The following is a 17581-nucleotide window of genomic DNA, read 5'->3' on the forward strand; positions in this document are numbered from 1 at the left end:
GCACCCAGAGTTAAGGGATTTGGGCTACTTCTCCTACCATTTAGGGAGTTAAACAAGTCACTCTTCTTGGGCCTGTTCTCCTCATTTCCAAAACTACGTTGTCTAGGATTCTTTTCAGGAATACAGCATCCTAAAATCGAACAGGATTTGGTAGACCTGCTGGGCAGGAGCCACGTGGGGTCCGGTGGGAACCCCCTACGGGGAGGCGCGGAGACCACACTTCTCTGGACCCGACTCTCGGTCACGGCCCTTCCGGGGAGGCGGGGGAGTGTCGGTGGGCGGCGTGCGCGTCCCCGCCGAGCTCGGCGTGAGCGTCTCCTTCGGGTTCGGCGTGCGCGTCTCCGCCCGGCTTGCCACGGGCCCCGGGGCCCGGCCGGGTGGGCGGGGCAGAGCTGGGCGGGGTGGGGCGGGTGGGGAGGACCACCACCGGGAGAGCAGGCCGAGGAGCTGCAGGAGGAGGAGGAGGAAGACCGGGGGAGGGAAAAGGCGGCGGCCCGGCTGGGCAGAGAGGCGAGGAGGAGGCGGGTTGCACGGGGGTGTGGGGCGCGGAGCGGCGCCGGGACAGCGGGGAGCAGCCGGGCACGGCGGCCACGGCAGCCAGGGTCTGGGCCGCGGTTCGGCCGGGCCGGCCGGTGAGTGTCGGGGAGGCCCGCCCGGGAGGCCGGCGCCGGGGCCGGGGGCGGTGGCCGGGCAGTGCGAGGCCCGCGGCCGGGGCGCAGGCGGCCGTGGGGCCGGCGGGCCGGGCCTGGGGCGGAGTAAACGCGGCCCCGTCCGGGCGCCGAGAGGAAGTCGGCGGCGTGGGCGTCCGCGCCCAGCCCGCTGCCCGGCCCGCCGTGGAGGCCTCCAGCAAATGGCGACCCAGGCCCCGAGGGCCGACCCCCGTGCCACCCGGGCTCGCGTGTCTGTGTGTTGGGGAGGGGTGAAGCCGGAGTTAAACTTAGGGAGCCACAGGAACCTCGAAAGCCTGGCTTCTCTTTCCTTTTGCCCTTTAGAAACTTGCTTTGTTTGGGGACAGACGGGTTAAAGTAAGACTGGGAGGCATCATCAACTGTCTCCCCGGGATGAGTGAAGTTGGTAACTTTTCCATTCATGGAAGTGAGAGGATCTTAGTCTTAGCCTCAGCCCCTATTAAAGAGAAACATCCTGATTTTATAGATCTGAGGCGTGTGACCATTTCCAAGTTATTTGTGTCCTGTGTCGTGGAAGTGCACTGCTTGGAAGGGGGCCACAGAGTGCACGTTGAATTTAATCTCCTTTGAGTATGTTTTTTACACTTGTATTTAGAGAATAGAGACAGCACAGCGTGTTGTTTACCATGGTTCTGGCACTCCTTTCCCCTCTCCCTGTGTCTTGTTTTTCTTTCTGAGCCATGTCGTAAGTCTCGGATAAAAGATGCTTGGGAAGGAATTGACCTTTTATTCCAAAATTACTTTCTTGACTGGGATCCAAGATGAAGTTATTTATGGGCATGCTGGTATCAGTGTAGTTTGACTTAAAACTTTAAATACAAAACCCCAAGCTTTCTTAGCTTTTCATTTCTATTTGCTACATTTCAGTACAGTTTTGTGTCGTTTAGAGACCTAGTAAATTATATTAACAGAATTTTGCATTTGCTCATATTTATTAAGCTTTGCCAAAGTTGTTGACGGGCAAAAGGGAAAAGAGTAGCATAAAATGTAAGATGAGGGTTTTTCTAAGAGTTCAGTTTTTCAGTATGCAGTTTTCGCTGAATCACTGTTCTTTATGCTTAGTCACTGTTTCTTACTACAGAAGTTTAATTGGGGATAATATGGTGTTTTGCTAACTTTTTAAATTGTCAGTTTGTTTTTATCTGGTAGTTTAATGCGGTGACATAGCTTTTTTTGGTGTGTGATTCTGGAAATGTTAGTGGGTGGAGTTTTGTGAGTGTTATCAGAGAACTGAAGTTTCCGATATAGCAAACTTTTATGCATTCCAAGTGTACTGGGTATTTAATTTCAATCCAGTATTTCTCTATGGTTAGCATTGGAGACTTTAAAAAATATATACAAAGTGTCCTAATAAAATATGCTGTTGAAGAAAAATAATACGTATTTTGAGATAATGTATATAGTTAGAGAGGTGCTTTAAGGTCACCAAAATAGGCCTTTTTTAATGTGTTTACTGTTTGATATATTACTGAAATGTGACTTTTAATGGCATCAGCCTTATGCTATTCTATATGGTTTTTGATAAATCTTTTAACTAGGTTACCATGACTACCATGCTGTGGAATGACATTGTATTTGTAGAATTCATCAATATTAAAGTCTTCAGTCAAAAGGCTGTATAAAATATAATTTCAAATTTATTTTGATGAAATAGGTGGGATTGACCTTGGACTGGTGGTTTTTACACTGTAGATAGCTAGATAGTTAAATACAGATGAGCATCTCTTAATTACAACCCAGTCTGTGAAAATCTTTTACAAAAAGGGTATTATGTCTTTTTCTTAAGAGTGGGTAATGTTAGCATCAGGTAGTTCCTCATATGATTGCTTTTAATCAGCTTCCGAAGTATAAATGACCTGATGTAAAAATGATTGTACGTAACGGTTTGTGCGTGCGGATGGGGCGGTTGTGTAAAGCGGGGTGCGTCCGTTTGCTGAGGAATGCGTGTTTGTATCTTACTGGACACACGCATACTATAGCCGACTTTTGTGGAGTACGAGGTTGTTTTCACAGCACAGTAATTGCCTCAAGGTCACAAAGCTGAGATTCCTTGGAAGCCCATATTCCCCTGTGCCATGCTGCCCCTTTTAATAAGCTGAGTTCCATCATTAGGGTGGATTATTTTTATCTGAGTCTCAGCTCAAATAGCTTCTGGTATGAATATTAAATATTTATTAATATATGTTATTTTAATTTCTGATGTAAGTCTGCAGTAATTTTGTTTGCTTATTTAGTGGAGAACAATTGCACATAGTTAGGACTTCCACTTTGGAATAAGCTACCCATGTCCATATTTAGAAATGGAGGAGGTATGTTGTGATTATATCATAAATGGAAGGGTGAAAAGTTGAAAACAAAATTCCATATAATTAGGTCATCATTCTGTAAATAAAAAGTCAAAACCAAAATTTAATAAAAGAATGTGTACAGTGTAACCAATTTAGCCATTTTGGACTCAGCAGTAGGGCACTGCTTTGAGTTGGGAGTTTAATGATCTTGGATTTTCAATCTTGTCTAGGCACCTCACCCCCCTTTTTTAAACCAATGAAATAAAACGTCCAACTGAGGTTGTAGATTTATTATGGTTTTTAAAACTGAGTGCACCTGATCCGTAAATCAGCCAGCAAATGTTTGTATTTACTATGCAGTAGCACCTCCAACTGTACAAGAAGGATGAGACTTGCTCTGGAGGAATTAAAAGTGATTGCTAAGTATGAAGTTTCAGTCATAGACCTACTTGTGATTATGGTTAACTAATTGAACAAGTCTGTCTATAGTTCCATTTCAGCCTTACATTGAAGCAACATTTTATTGTCTCAGTGGAACTCTTTTTTATCTAATATCATATTAATTTAATATTAAGGAAGTAGGCTGACGCCACTTCCTTTTCTGAGCTTCCTTTCCTCGCCCTTTATGTACTCAGGCAGCTGCACACGTGCAGACACCTCCACCTCTGCTTTTCTTTTTGCATCTAATGCCTCTCTAGTCAGTAACCTGTAACCAGACTGCGGGGTTGATTAAGGAATTTAAATAGTACAACAATACACAGGTAGATGTTTCCTTTTGTGCCTTTTATTACTATTATTTTTTAAGATTTTAAAACAATGGAATATTGAAATTAATTTTACTTGATTTACTTTTCCCTTTGATTTGTTTTCTTGATGGACAGTTTAGCTTATTTCATATAAAATGCCTGGAACATATCACCTAGATACTCAGTAAATGTTTGAGTACTTTTGACTTTTTATAGCTGGTACAATGAGGTAATTTTGACTCAATCTGGTTGACTAATTCGAGATTTATAAAGTATCTTTTTGTGAAGTATGTAGTTTTCCATGAAGTCAAGAATTGTTTTGGAATCCATCTGGTTATTTCTTGTATTATAATAATTTCATTTATTCATGTTTTTTCGATAAGTGAGGCTCTAATTGAGGCACAGTTTTGAATACAGGGAACACAGGAATGAATGAGACGGAGATGGTGTCTCCTTTGTGGAGCTTATAGTTTTCCCGTGGAGATAGCTATTAAACAGGGTAATGATTTACTTCAAGTTATGACTAGTATTACCAAGGAAAAGTGCAGTGTGTAATGAGCACATAAGTATAATACGGAATCCATACCATACCTTGCCTTTGGGTATGTGGAAAAGTGACATTTAAGCTGATAAAGATTTGAGGTAACAGTTGGGGAAGGAAAGGAGTGTGTATGTGTGTGTGTGTCTGTCTGTCTCTTGGAGGCAGAGGCAGACATTAAGAACAGCCTGAGCAAGCTGTGTTGAATATTTGGGTGACTTGATTTAGCATATTTAAAATCGTGCTGATTTGCAGTGCTTTATTTATTTATCGCCTTATGTATTGTAATGAATTTGGAAAAAGAAAGGAATTCTTTTTTGAGGGCAATATCTTTCTGTCTAGAAATAGCCTTAAATGACAAAGTCTCATTTCATTGTATGTGAAAATGCCATGCCTTAAATTGTTTTTATGGATTGCTTGTCAGCCACAGATTATATGAGTTGGCCTAGAATTTCTGTTAGAGAAAATTGAAACTATTGTAAAGCATTTAATCTTTTACAGTATTTTCTAGTCTAATGAAACTTTTTCCAGTCATTCAACTTTAAGTGTAAATAGATATGTTATTTGGAACGTTAAGATTCTTTTTCAAGAGAGTTTTTTTTAAAAAAAGTTAGTACTGAGGAGTTTTAAATTAAGCTCATCTTGAACTTGAAGCCTCAGCTTTAGCAACAAGTTTTCTACTGGACATGCTGTGTCACTGTTCAGCTGATAAATCAGGGATTGACATTTTAAACCCGTTTCATAGGATTTGTGAGCAATTGTGCAATACTTTTTGGAGGCATATTTAATTTGATAATAGCGATCTTGAAAGAGGGTGGATCTGGAACTTTTAAATTCTGAAACAGTACCCCAGAATACTTTTTGGGTATTGTCTACTGCATTTTAAAAAAACTTATTTCTTAATATATTTAATTGTAAAATGGACTTAAAACTTGATTCCTTCTTTGTATAGCGGTTTTGAGAATGGTTAAATTTGTACTATTTCATATGTTTATACTGAGCATTATAAATGTAAGTTATTTTAAAAATAATTTAAAACACTTATGTTCAAAGCAAAGTAATGTGCTATTATAATTAGAAAGGACCAAAAAGACTTTCTTGACCACAAGGGTGATTAAGTGTTGGAATAAACTGCAAGCAAAGTTGTGTAACCTCCATTCCTCAAATACCATCTTAAAACTGGATCACCAAGTTACTGAAGTGCTGTCTTATTTTCTTAAACTTTATAAGTAAGCATATCTGTTATCGTCCATATGTATTGATGAGATATAGATTTCAGTCCTAGCTCTGCCACTTACTAGGTAGATGACCTTGGGTAAGTCACTTACCCTCTCTGTACCTCAGTTTTCTCTGGGTTGTTATGAGGACTAAGTGACATTGACATGATTCTACAAAGAAGGATAAAGTAGGTACATAGTGTTCCCTTTTCCTTAAAGTCTACTTCAGTAAATAATAAATGTTGTGGACTCATTGCTGTGGATGCTTTTATTTATTTATTTATTTTTTTTTATTTTTTAAAAATATTTATTTATTTATTTATTTATGGCTGTGTTGGGTCTTCGTTTCTGTGCGAGGGCTTTCTCTAGTTGCGGCAAGCGGCGGCCACTCTTCATCGCGGTGCGCGGGCCTCTCACTATCGTGGCCTCTCCTGCTGCGGAGCACAGGCTCCAGACGCGCAGGCTCAGCAATTGTGGCTCACGGGCCTAGTTGCTCCGTGGCATGTGGGATCCTCCCAGACCAGGGCCTGAACCCGCGTCCCCTGCATTGGCAGGCGGATTCTCAACCACTGCGCCACCAGGGAAGCCCGGATGCTTTTATTTTTATTATTATTATTTTTTAGTCATTTCTTTTATTCAGAGGGGGAATAGTGTGGAAGAGGGTATTTATTTTGAATCTTGAGAGCCCTCTACTTCTATTTACCTTTCAAAGTTGTTGCTGTTTTGCATTTAACTCAGTTGTTTGTAACAGTTGCTATTTTAAACACTTTTGAATTAAGCGATGTTTTGAGATGTGTTCTGCCTGGTATGATCATGTGATATGCATGTAACATAAGGTGTTCCTACTAGTTCTGAGAGCCTTGGTCACTTCTGTTGGAACTGCTTGTGTTTTTAGGTTTCTCTCTTAGTAACAATCACGTTTATAACCTTCAGCACGTGAGATGAACTCAGTCTAGTTGTTGTAAAATAAGAAAGCTACAGCCGTTTTCACAATCTGATCACCCAGTAAAATTTCTCTTAATTCTTATTAAAGTTTCTCTTTGCTTAACTTACAAATGTCATCATTAGTCTGTCATTTCTTCTATTTTGACCCTTTTTAGCATGTCTATCTTCAATTTATAGGTTCTGTCTTTAGCTTTAAATTTTATAGGGATAAACATTAAGAAGTATTTAACTCATTTGTAATTTTTAAACACAGTTTTAAAATGTAGTTTTGTTGTTAAATGTGTACCTTGTTTTTTTCTGTCCCTGGCATCAGTTTGCACCATAATATCAACTCAGAACTTTTCTACTTAATCAACAAAGCTCTGTCAATAATAGACTTTTGCTGTTTGAGTTTGAGGAAAATCAAGCCTGGACTGGAGAAAAAGAAATAGCAATTTGGGGAATAATTAGTTTACATTAGCCACCTAGAAGTAAGGTAGAATTTATGGAAGAGAATATGTGAGAGAACTAGCAAGCTTTTATGCACTAAAGTGAAGAAAATAGGCTAAGAATCGGCTTCTTATCCAGAAAATTATTATTAATTTAATTTGGAAAATTTTGAGTGAGTTGCCTGTGCCGTATACACGTAGAGATATATAATAAATAAGTAGCTGTAGAGACCTGAAGTTTGGAAGAGGGATCTGGGCAGGAGGTATAGATGAGTTTTTAGCATATAAGTGGTAATTGAAGCTTTTGAGAAATTGAGAGCACCCTGGGAGAATGTATAGAATGAACCAGAAGTGACATGGATCCCTGAAGAAGAGTAATATTTTAGAAGAAAAGATTAAGGAATAACCAAAGAGGTAGGGGGAAAACCAGGGAAACGTGAGACCATAAAAACTAAAGAAAGATAGTAGTTCAGAAAGGAGGAATTAGTCAACAAAATGATATAATGGCTAAGGAAGATGTCTGGAAAAAATGCCCTTTGGATTTAGCATTGAGGATCTTGATAGAGCGGTTTTAATGAGTGGTGGTAAAAGTAAAGCCACATTAGAAGGCTGAAGAGTATATGGGAAGTTAACAGGGTTTGTTTGTTGTTTTTCTTTTGAAAGCTTGACCGTATAGGAAAAAAAACAGCAAAAGGGGGATATTGCTTTATTATATATGTTTTTAAAGATGAAATAGTCTTTTAAGTTTTTGCTGCTAATAGGAGCAAGCCAATAAAGAAGTTGAAGATTATAGAAATAAGACATTGAATAGGCTAAGTAATTATAAGTAAATCAGTGCATTGTGCCAACACTTTCTCTTTTTTGTATAAAATTTTTCTTGCTAAAAGCAGGAAAGAACATTAGTTATCTGTAATCCTCTCATGTTGTTTTATGGATACTATTTCTCTGCTTAAAATCCTCAGTGGTTTCTAACTACTTAAAGTCTGAACTCCTTAGAGTAGCATATAACACACTTTCCATAACTTTTCTTATTCCTGTCCCACCTCATCTCTCACAGCTGCTTTGCATTTCACCTTGTGATCCAGCAATACTGGGAAACTTGAGGTTCCCTCAACATGTTTTGCGAATTCTTGCTTTTCTGTATTTGCATGTGCTGTTACTTCAGCATTGAATGCCTCTCTTCCTTTCTAACCCTACCCTCCTGTACTTAAGACTTCTCATCTTTCAAGACTACTGTGAATTCTTCTCTACCCTCCACCCATACTGATTTTCTCTGTCATATTGATCATATAAAAATGTGACATGATTTTACTTTCATCTCTGACCTCCTGCTGAGGCTTCTTGAGAGGAGGCACCATGTCTTCTAATCTTCACGTTGCCGTACCAAGCACAGGGTCTGGTACATGGCAGTTAAACAATAAATAGGTGTTGGATGAATGAATGGAAACTGTGGCCCTCAGAAGTAAGTGATTTGCCCACTGCCACAGAAGTGGAGCTAGAACTTATATTTTTTGGATAAATGCCCTCTTTGTTTTAATTAAGGCTTACTCTCTATTTGTTGTAGAATTTATTAAGGCATAGGTAGAAAGAGAGGTCAATAGATGAAATCTTACATGAATTTATGTATTTGGAGGGAATATTAAAGAAAACATCTAATCAGGTTTTAGTTAAGTATATTCATGAAATTCAGATTATTCTCTTTTAGGAATATGATGAGGTCTCTGCACTGTGGCGTACATCATAATCAGTTTAGTTAAAATTAAAAAGGTAAAAGCTAAAGCATTCTCTGAAATCTAAAAGGTAAATATTCATTAACTGGTTTTTGGCATTAATTTATATACTACACAATATACTAGAATTTAAGTATTATATTTTGAAATGTTTGGCCTGTTGGGCAGATTGTTATATGGTATATAAAAATGAACTTTTGACTTGCTTCTTGAATTGAAGTGCTTAAGCTGTTTCAAGATGGATTGATTATATGTCAAATAAACTTGTTAAATGTTTATTTTATATATTTCATCCTCATATAAGCCAATATACCTTCATGATTTGATTTTTTTTCTTAAAACAATTTTTAAAAAGCGACCACTTTTTGCCTAACTTCTTATTTCTTTTCCATCTCAATAACTAGAGCTGGACTGGCCATTATGGAGGAGGAGCTGCAGCACTCGCACTGCGTGAATTGTGTCAGTAGACGGTGTATGACCAGACCAGAGCCTGGGATCTCCTGTGACTTGATAGGTTGTCCATTGGTTTGTGGAGCAGTTTTCCATTCTTGTAAAGCTGACGAGCATCGACTTTTATGTCCATTGGAACGAGTGCCTTGCTTAAATAGTGACTTTGGATGTCCATTTACAATGGCTCGAAATAAAGTTGCCGAACATCTAGAAATGTGTCCTGCAAGTGTGGTGTGCTGTACTATGGAGTGGAACCGATGGCCAGTTAGTTATGCAGACCGGAAATCATATGAAAATCTAAGCAGAGATGTTGATGAAGTGGCACAATTAGATATGGCCTTGGCCCTTCAAGACCAAAGGATGCTCTTAGAGTCTCTCAAAGTAGCCACCATGATGTCAAAAGCAACTGATAAAGTATCAGAACCTAGAGAACAGATCTCAGCTAAATCAAGTGTCCCAGAAATACCACATACTAATGGTTTGGTGTCTGTTGATGAAGACTCTTATGGTGCACTTTATCAAGCTACTGTTGAAACAACCAGAAGTTTGGCTGTTGCTTTAGATATCCTGAATACCGCCACAAGAGACGTTGGCATGTTAAGTACGAGTCTGTGTGCTTCCGCAAATGAAATGAAAGAAGAAGAAAATGCCAGAGAAAGCTTACAGAACAGAAACTTGAAAGACCAGGACCATCTTTATGAGGATGAGATAGGAGCAGTAGGTGGGATTGACCATAATGACACAAGTCAGAATGCCCAGTCTGAACAAAATGGTTCAAGTGATTTATTATGTGACTTGGATGCCAGTTCTTACGGCACTTCTGCTCTTTGTAATGGCTTTCCTTTGGAAAATATATGTACACAGGTCATTGAGCAGAATCAGAATTTACATAGTGACTCAAAACAAAGTAACTTAACAAATAGAGAATGTGTAGCATCAGATGGCCCTTCGGAACCTTCTAGTTCACTTTCAGTAGCAGCACAAGTTAGGGAAGTAATACCATCTAATGCTTTGCCTAATGGCACAGTTCAGCATATCCTCATGCCAGATGATGATGAAGACTTGTGTTGGAAAAAAGTAGACTTAGGGGACCTAAGGAATGTGGATGTCTTATCTTTCAGTCATCCTCCTTCATTTAAATTTCTTTCTAATTCGTGTTGGTCTAAACCAAAGGAAGATAAAGCAGTAGATACATCAGATTTGGAAGTTGCAGAAGATCCAATGGGTCTCCAAGGAATAGATCTAATCACAGCAGCACTACTGTTTTGTCTAGGAGATTCTCCAGGTGGGAGGGGTATATCTGATAGTCGCATGGTTGATGTTTATCACATCGACTTTGGGACGCAGACCTTTTCACTTCCGTCTGCCATATTAGCTACAAATACAATGGTTGGCGAAATAGCTTCAGCTTCAGCTTGTGATCATGCCAACCCTCAGCTTTCAAATCCAAGTCCTTTTCAGACACTTGGGCTGGATTTAGTATTGGAATGTGTCGCTAGGTACCAACCCAAGCAGCGTCCAATGTTTACATTTGTTTGTGGACAGTTATTCAGAAGAAAAGAATTTTCATCCCATTTTAAGAACGTGCATGGTGACATTCATGCTGGACTCAATGGCTGGATGGAACAGAGGTGTCCTTTAGCATATTATGGTTGTACCTATTCTCAGCGTAGGTTTTGTCCATCAACACAAGGAGCAAAGATTATACATGACCGCCATTTGAGGTCATTTGGAGTTCAGCCATCTGTATCTACAGTGTTAGTAGAGCCTGCTAGAAACTGTGTGCTGGGATTACATAGTGACCATCTAAGTAGTCTTCCTTTCGAAGTCCTGCAACATATTGCAGGCTTTCTTGATGGCTTCAGTTTATGCCAGCTCTCATGTGTATCCAAGTTAATGAGGGATGTGTGTGGCAGTCTTCTTCAGTCTCGTGGAATGGTCATACTGCAGTGGGGGAAAAGGAAGTATCCAGAAGGAAATTCATCATGGCAGATAAAAGAAAAGGTTGGTTTAATTTAATTGTATCAGTCCCTTATTTGACATATAATAGGCACTTAATAATGTTGTTGCTAAATTAATAAAATTAACCTTGTTGCAAAATTGACCGTCCTTAAAACTTAATAATTCAGTATGATGACAGACTTTTTTATGATGATAATAAAAGCAAGAATAGTTAGAATTGTTAGTCATAATCACATATTTACTGCAGACATCCTAGAACTAGATTCTAATGTCATATGACAGAGGCCACTTCCAGTTCTTCAGTTGAGGGGTTCTGTACCTGTTTACTTCTTCTGTAACAACTCCCTTTGCTTGAGTCCATGTTAGCCACCTTCTAATTTGGGCTCCGTCTGAAACGTTTTCACCATAGAACAAAGGAGGAAGCAAGGAGAAGGTTTTCTACTGCTTGCAGTTGGCAGTTTTGGTCCATTCTTAGCAATTTCTTTCTTAGAACTTGGTTATTACAGGTAGAACTTAAATAAGGAGACATGAAAATAAATCTACTACTAGTAAGTGACCAATGGAGTATTTGGGGTATAGAGAATGTAAATGGATGGATGTGGAAATGTATTAGGCTGAGGTGAGATAAGGGCAGTAGGATTTGATATTGTTGACTCTGCGTTTAGTACAGTACAAGGGAGTGTTGCAGATTGGAAGCTTGAGCTGGAGGTTGGGAACAAATCCTGGCTCCACCATTTTCCTCCTGTGATATCTTACTTTTGGCCAGCTTCTGTCTGAGGTACTATCCAATAGAAACTAGAAGGCATTACAGATACCTTTGATTGAAGGTGTTTTTTCATTTTAGAACATTTATAATATGAAACTTTGATTTTATAAAGTAGAAAAAAATTTGATAAACTTCACATTGGTTGAACAGGGTTCACATTTCTGGCTACTTTGTTTTTGCCACCCTTAGGTTTTCTCTTTTTTTCACTTATTGCTCCAGTTTTTCAGAATTCTGCATCTGCTTTTGTGTTCTCCTGAAGCTTTGACCAGTAAATGAGCACACTAATTATTTTATGTAGAAAATTTCATACTTGCTGCATATATGTGGGTATGTGTGTATTTTCATTTTCTACATGATTTGGTGTCTCTCTGCCATTTGGGATGAGACACTCAGAGCATGGCCCGTTTTTGTCCTTGCCCACTAGTATTGACCTATGAGGTAAAATATTTTCTGGGGATTTTATTGCTGCAGAAAACCTCATCTACTCTTGGAGTTTAAATTGCCATCATTTATTCAAATTACATGTGTATATCTTGGCCATTTTCTCCTCTGAACTCCAGTCCATTATATACAAGCATCTACTGGACATCTGCACTTGATTATGTCACAGCTTCAGCAAACTCAACAGGTCCAACCTACTCCACTTTTCTACCCCTCTTAATCTCAGAAAATGGCATTTTCATCTCTGAAGCTGCCTAAACTAGGAATTTGGGAGTTAAGGTTGACCCCTTTTTTTACCCCCCTTTATTTCCATATCCAGGTAATCACAAAGTCCTGTTGTCTCCCTTCTTCATACCTCTCAGGTTTGCTTACTGTTTCTACTGTGGTTTCCCTAATTAGTCCGGCCTGTAGTTCTCTCCTGGGTTACTACAGTAGCCTCTTCCTTACTGGGTTTCTGTTTCCAACTGAGTCCCTCTCCAGCATATTCTCTATAGAAGAGGTAGAGTGATAAATAATTTCTTAAATACAGTTCTTATGCTGTAGTGCTTGAAAACTTTTTAAATGTCCGTCCATTGCCCTGGGGTAGAGGCAGACTCCTTAATGAAACATTTAAGACTTTTCATAATCTTGTCCTCACTTACCTCTTCAGTTTCCTTTTGTCACTTTATATTCCAACCATGGAATTTATTTACAGTTGTCTGATGTTTTCTTCTTGCCTTAAGGTGTTTGAGTACACTGTCCCTGATACCTACATCTGAACACTTGAGATGTTCTACGCAGTGTGTACTTTACTTTCGTTAATGTATTTAATCTACTGTCCCTATTTCATGGATGAAGAAACTGAAGTATAGAGAGGTTAAGTAACTTGTCCAGTTGGTGGATTCAGACCCTGGGAACCTGTTTCTGGGGGTTGTGATCATCATCTCATCGCTATATCCTGCTTACTACTCTTCAGATCTTACATTGTCAAGAAAGCCTACTCCGACCCCGTTGAAGCCCTTAGGGAGGTGCACTGCTCTGTGTTCTTGTGGTGTTCCATTATGTACCTCCTACCCTATGTACCCCTACTGAAGCACTGACCATGCTGTTTGGAAATTCACTGATGAATTGTCAGTTTCTTTCATTAGACTTAAGTTCATTGAGAAGTGAGACTCTCTGGGAACCAAAATATTAATTGCTTAGCATAGCACCTCCCATATAGCAGGCACTAAGTAAATACTTGATGTATACTTGGATGCAAAATTGGCCCATTACTAAGAAACCTTGTCATCAGGAGATGGGAGCCGTCCTTTTTTTCCTGAGTTTGTTTCACCAGACTCTTTTGACTGTGTGGAAGTAGGGAGGCTGTCTGCCACCGTTGAATCTTTCAGCAAATTCATTCTGTGAAGCTTAACAAAAACTCCTAATTCTTAGTATAGTTTTGTGGTTATGGGGAATTGTAATCTATAATGTCTATTGTTAGCTACTCTCCAGGCCTTCACTGACATCTGGGAAATGACTCCATGCAGGGTAATTGATATAACCTTAAGAAGTATAGTGATTAAGTACCTTATGTGCTGAACTATTCTATTGCTGGCTGAAAAATAATTGTGTTCAGAATTTGAAGGCATCTGGCCACCCCAGAATTCGTAGCATTCTTTTCTGAGAAGCTCTAATGAGTGCTGAGGGCTTCTCTCAAATTCACAGCTACTTTCTAGAGTATCTGCTGTTTGCCATGGGTTCAGGGTTCTCTAGACATTTGCTTGTTGATTAGCTTAGCTAGGATGCCTAGGCCTGTCTTGCTGTATTCATGCTTGTTACCTATGTTCAGGTAACTTTATATTTTCAAATTGTAAAGATGAGAGGGGGCCACCACAGTCATTGCTGGACCTATAAGGTGACAGTGCTTCAGGGCTTGGAGCTGCTGAGTGGGCAAAAGGGAAAGTAGTTCTTATTTTTACCAGAACAGGGATGGCATGTAAATATTTTTCCCAGAAATGTATTTTACAATGATATGGAATTAAAAAATGATTCATTTTACAAAAAGCTCTATAAAAATTTCCAGAAACATGTTGAACAAATTGAAGCACTTGTGTTCCTCGTTATTACTAAGTGCGTTTACTACTTATAAATAATGAAAAGAAAAAGTACCTTGGCACAATATTCTAGAGTATTTTTTAGTATACTTCATATGGTGTAATAGGAATGGGAGAAAAACTTGGAGAAAAAAATAACACTTGTACTGTCAATATCTCCAGACTGTGGGTAGGTCTATATATATATATAGACATTTGGATAGGATGAAAGACTGGTGTACAATATGCATTATTTTAGGAAGTAGCTCTGAATATTTCATAAAAATTGCTTAATAAGTAAGCCAGGTTGGATGTGATTTTCAATGTTGAGTTTTGTCTTTTATTTTCTTTTTGGTTATATTTATTGAAGTTATAATGTCATAGAAATGATTTATCTTACAAATATTTGATAAACAGATTTGTATCCAAATGGATTACTACTTCCAGTTTTGTAGCTAACTACTTGAAACTTTATATTAGATATTTCTCTTAACAGTTAGAAATGTATGCAGTTAGAGCAAGAAGTATGTTTTGATTCTTGTAAATTGACTTGTTTAAATCTGAAGTAGAATTTTCTTCTAGGTATGGCGATTCAGTACTGCATTTTGTTCTGTCAATGAATGGAAATTTGCTGACATCCTAAGCATGGCTGACCACTTGAAGAAATGCAGTTACAATATTGTAGAGAAACGGGAGGAAGCAATCCCATTGCCGTGTATGTGTGTGACACGAGAACTCACTAAAGAAGGACGTTCACTTCGCTCAGTTTTAAAACCTGTACTTTAAAAACTGTAATTCCACTTGCACATACATGCAAGCACCTAGTATAATTTCTTGGTAATATGTGACACTTTATTAATGTATTAAAGATTACAACTAGCTAAATTCATTGTCACTATGTATATAATGTTTTGAAGTGACCTATATTTTTATAAAGTACTGTTTAGTTGGAAAAAAAGTTGCCTTAATGTTTGAAATGTGTGAATTTTTTGGAACTTGCTGGACAGGGTGATTTAATTTTTAGCTACATAATTTTCAGAATTAGTATTTTTAGTGGTGTGCATATTTTGGTTCTTATATTTTTTGCTTCTTAAACTAACAAGATCCTGACCAAACAATTTATTCCTCATTTTCTATGGGTTATAACCTATGCATTCAAAAATCAAAACTTTGATTCTAATTTTTACATCGTAGGCTTCTCAGATTCAGAAAACATTCAATTGCTTAAACACTGCATAAGACCATTATAAAGTTTTTATTTTCTAGTGCTCCCCTTACATAATTGTTGATATGTCGATGATCTCTAACATATACATAATATTTAAAATCATGAGTAATGTTGATAATGCCATTTATCATGTTTTAAAAATAGTCCACAAAAATGTTTTCGCCTTACATATTTACAACTCTCATACAGAGAGTTGACCATATGCAGCTTTTTTTGGTTAGATGCCACATCCAGAGACTCATGGCAGTGTGTTACGTGACAGGTTAAAGCAAAATCAACAAAAAAAAACCCTGTGAATTTACTTTAATTTGAAACTGTATATGGTATTATATATTTGCTAGGTATTTGGTACTTGGAGAGAAGAAAATACAGTTGGCCCTTCATATCTGCAGGTTCCATATCCATGGATTCAACCAAAGGATGGAAAATATTTGAAAAAAAAATTCCATGAAATTTCAAAAAGCAAAACTTGAATTTGCCACTCATCTTCAACTATTTATATGGCACTTACATTATTTTACTATTATTTACATAGCATTTACATTGCATTAGGTACTATAAATAATCTAGGGATGATTTACAGTATATGGGAAGTATGCGTAGGTTATGTGCAAATACTATGCCATTTTATATAAGAGACTTGAACATCTGTAACTTTTGGGACCGTAGCGGGGTCCTGGAACCAATCTTCTGCAGATACTGAGAGACGACTGTATACCTCATTTTAAGTTTGAATTGGGCATGTTCCGTGAATAAATTTCAGATATTCAGAATGCAAAGGGCTTAACTTTTTATCACAAGTGTTTAAAATTTTTGCCTTTTGATGTTTATAAAAATCACAATTATGTTGTTTTAAGACATTTAAAAATGTGACATTTGCTATCTTTGTAAGATGACAATCATGAAATGCAGAAACCTGTCCTGGTTGACAGTCTCTTTAAAACATTTCCAGGTTAATATTCCATAGACTTCTCTACCAAAAAAGTTAAGAATTGCATCTTTGTGTAAAACCAAAATATAACAGATATTCAAAGACCTATTCTTGAGGTATTTTATTATAGTTTTCAAATTGATTTATACTGTTATTAACCTGATATGGTCAGTTTAGAAAAATGAATATATCAGTATTAAGAAATAAATTGCAAAGATGGAGACTTGTACTTAAATAATTTAGGTAACTTGTGGCATTTGGTCGTCTGAAATGGTTACAAGTTACTTTGCTAAAAAAAACTTGAAAACTATTTTGTCTTCTCTTCCTACATTTGTCCCTGAGAATGCTCTATTAACTAGCTTCTTGATTCCCATGTATGGCAGTCGGGCAGGGCAGAGGCGTTCCTTGGGCATTACAAAAGAATTCTGAATTGCTTTAAGACTTGGTTGGATCAAGGCCTTATTACAGTTGAAAAATACAGCGTTAAAGACTAATCAATTGTTTTGCCCCACCTGTCATTTTAATTAGAAGAATACTTATTTCTTAGTGCTTAAACCAGCTTTTTCAACTGTGAGATTTGAATTGCATAAACAGTCTCTTTCTGTGAAAAAGTCAGAAATAAGATATCAAATACTGTAAAATATAACTCTGCCTTTTAAACTTTGGCTGAAGAATGTGTCTGGTTAGGATAGCACAAACATTAACTTTTTGTTTTATGGTTGTGCTTTTTTAAAATCCTTGTTTTTTAAGTTTAGACTCCATGTTTCCACACTGGATCATGAGATATTTAACATTTTCTACCTTTTATTTCTTTTACACGTCTTTGGCTGTTTTCTTTTTTGTTTATGCCACCATACTATTTTGTTAAAATGTTTTCTTTGTGCATTTGTTCAAATTCTAATAAAATTAATATTTTCCTTTATATGGCTCAGTAACTTAAAAAGAAAAAACTTACATTTAAATAAAATTTTAATCCTTGATTGACAAATTCCAAACACAGTCATATTGTTTCTGTAGTATTGTTTCTGCATGTTGTAGGAGTTGCTTGTTGATTATCATTGCTCGCCCATGTTTTACTGGTGAACATTAATTTTTTTTTTTAATATAGAAAACTCATCAGTTAGCGTTCTCTGCCCCTTCAGTGTCTTCTTGAAAGTAGTCCCACCTA

At 37.8% G+C, this 17581-nt stretch overlaps 1 protein-coding gene across 2 annotated transcripts; it reads left to right on the top strand.

The window, feature by feature from the left end:
* The first annotated feature begins 431 nt into the window (after positions 1 to 431).
* FBXO30 (F-box protein 30) lies at positions 432 to 17335 on the top strand. 2 transcript variants are annotated; one of them, XM_057527690.1, is made up of 3 exons: positions 432 to 510; positions 8986 to 11035; positions 14837 to 17335. In XM_057527690.1, exons 2-3 carry the CDS (start codon positions 9002 to 9004, stop codon positions 15038 to 15040), a joined length of 2238 nt encoding a protein of 745 aa, XP_057383673.1. In that variant the 5' UTR covers positions 432 to 510; positions 8986 to 9001; the 3' UTR covers positions 15041 to 17335. The 2 variants fall into 2 exon arrangements, with proteins under 2 accessions (XP_057383673.1, XP_057383672.1); XM_057527689.1 differs by having other exon boundaries at positions 499 to 632.
* The last annotated feature ends 246 nt before the right edge of the window (positions 17336 to 17581 follow it).

Source organism: Balaenoptera acutorostrata, chromosome 14 (genome assembly GCF_949987535.1).
Source record: "Balaenoptera acutorostrata chromosome 14, mBalAcu1.1, whole genome shotgun sequence".
Classification (NCBI taxonomy): Eukaryota; Metazoa; Chordata; class Mammalia; order Artiodactyla; family Balaenopteridae; genus Balaenoptera; species Balaenoptera acutorostrata.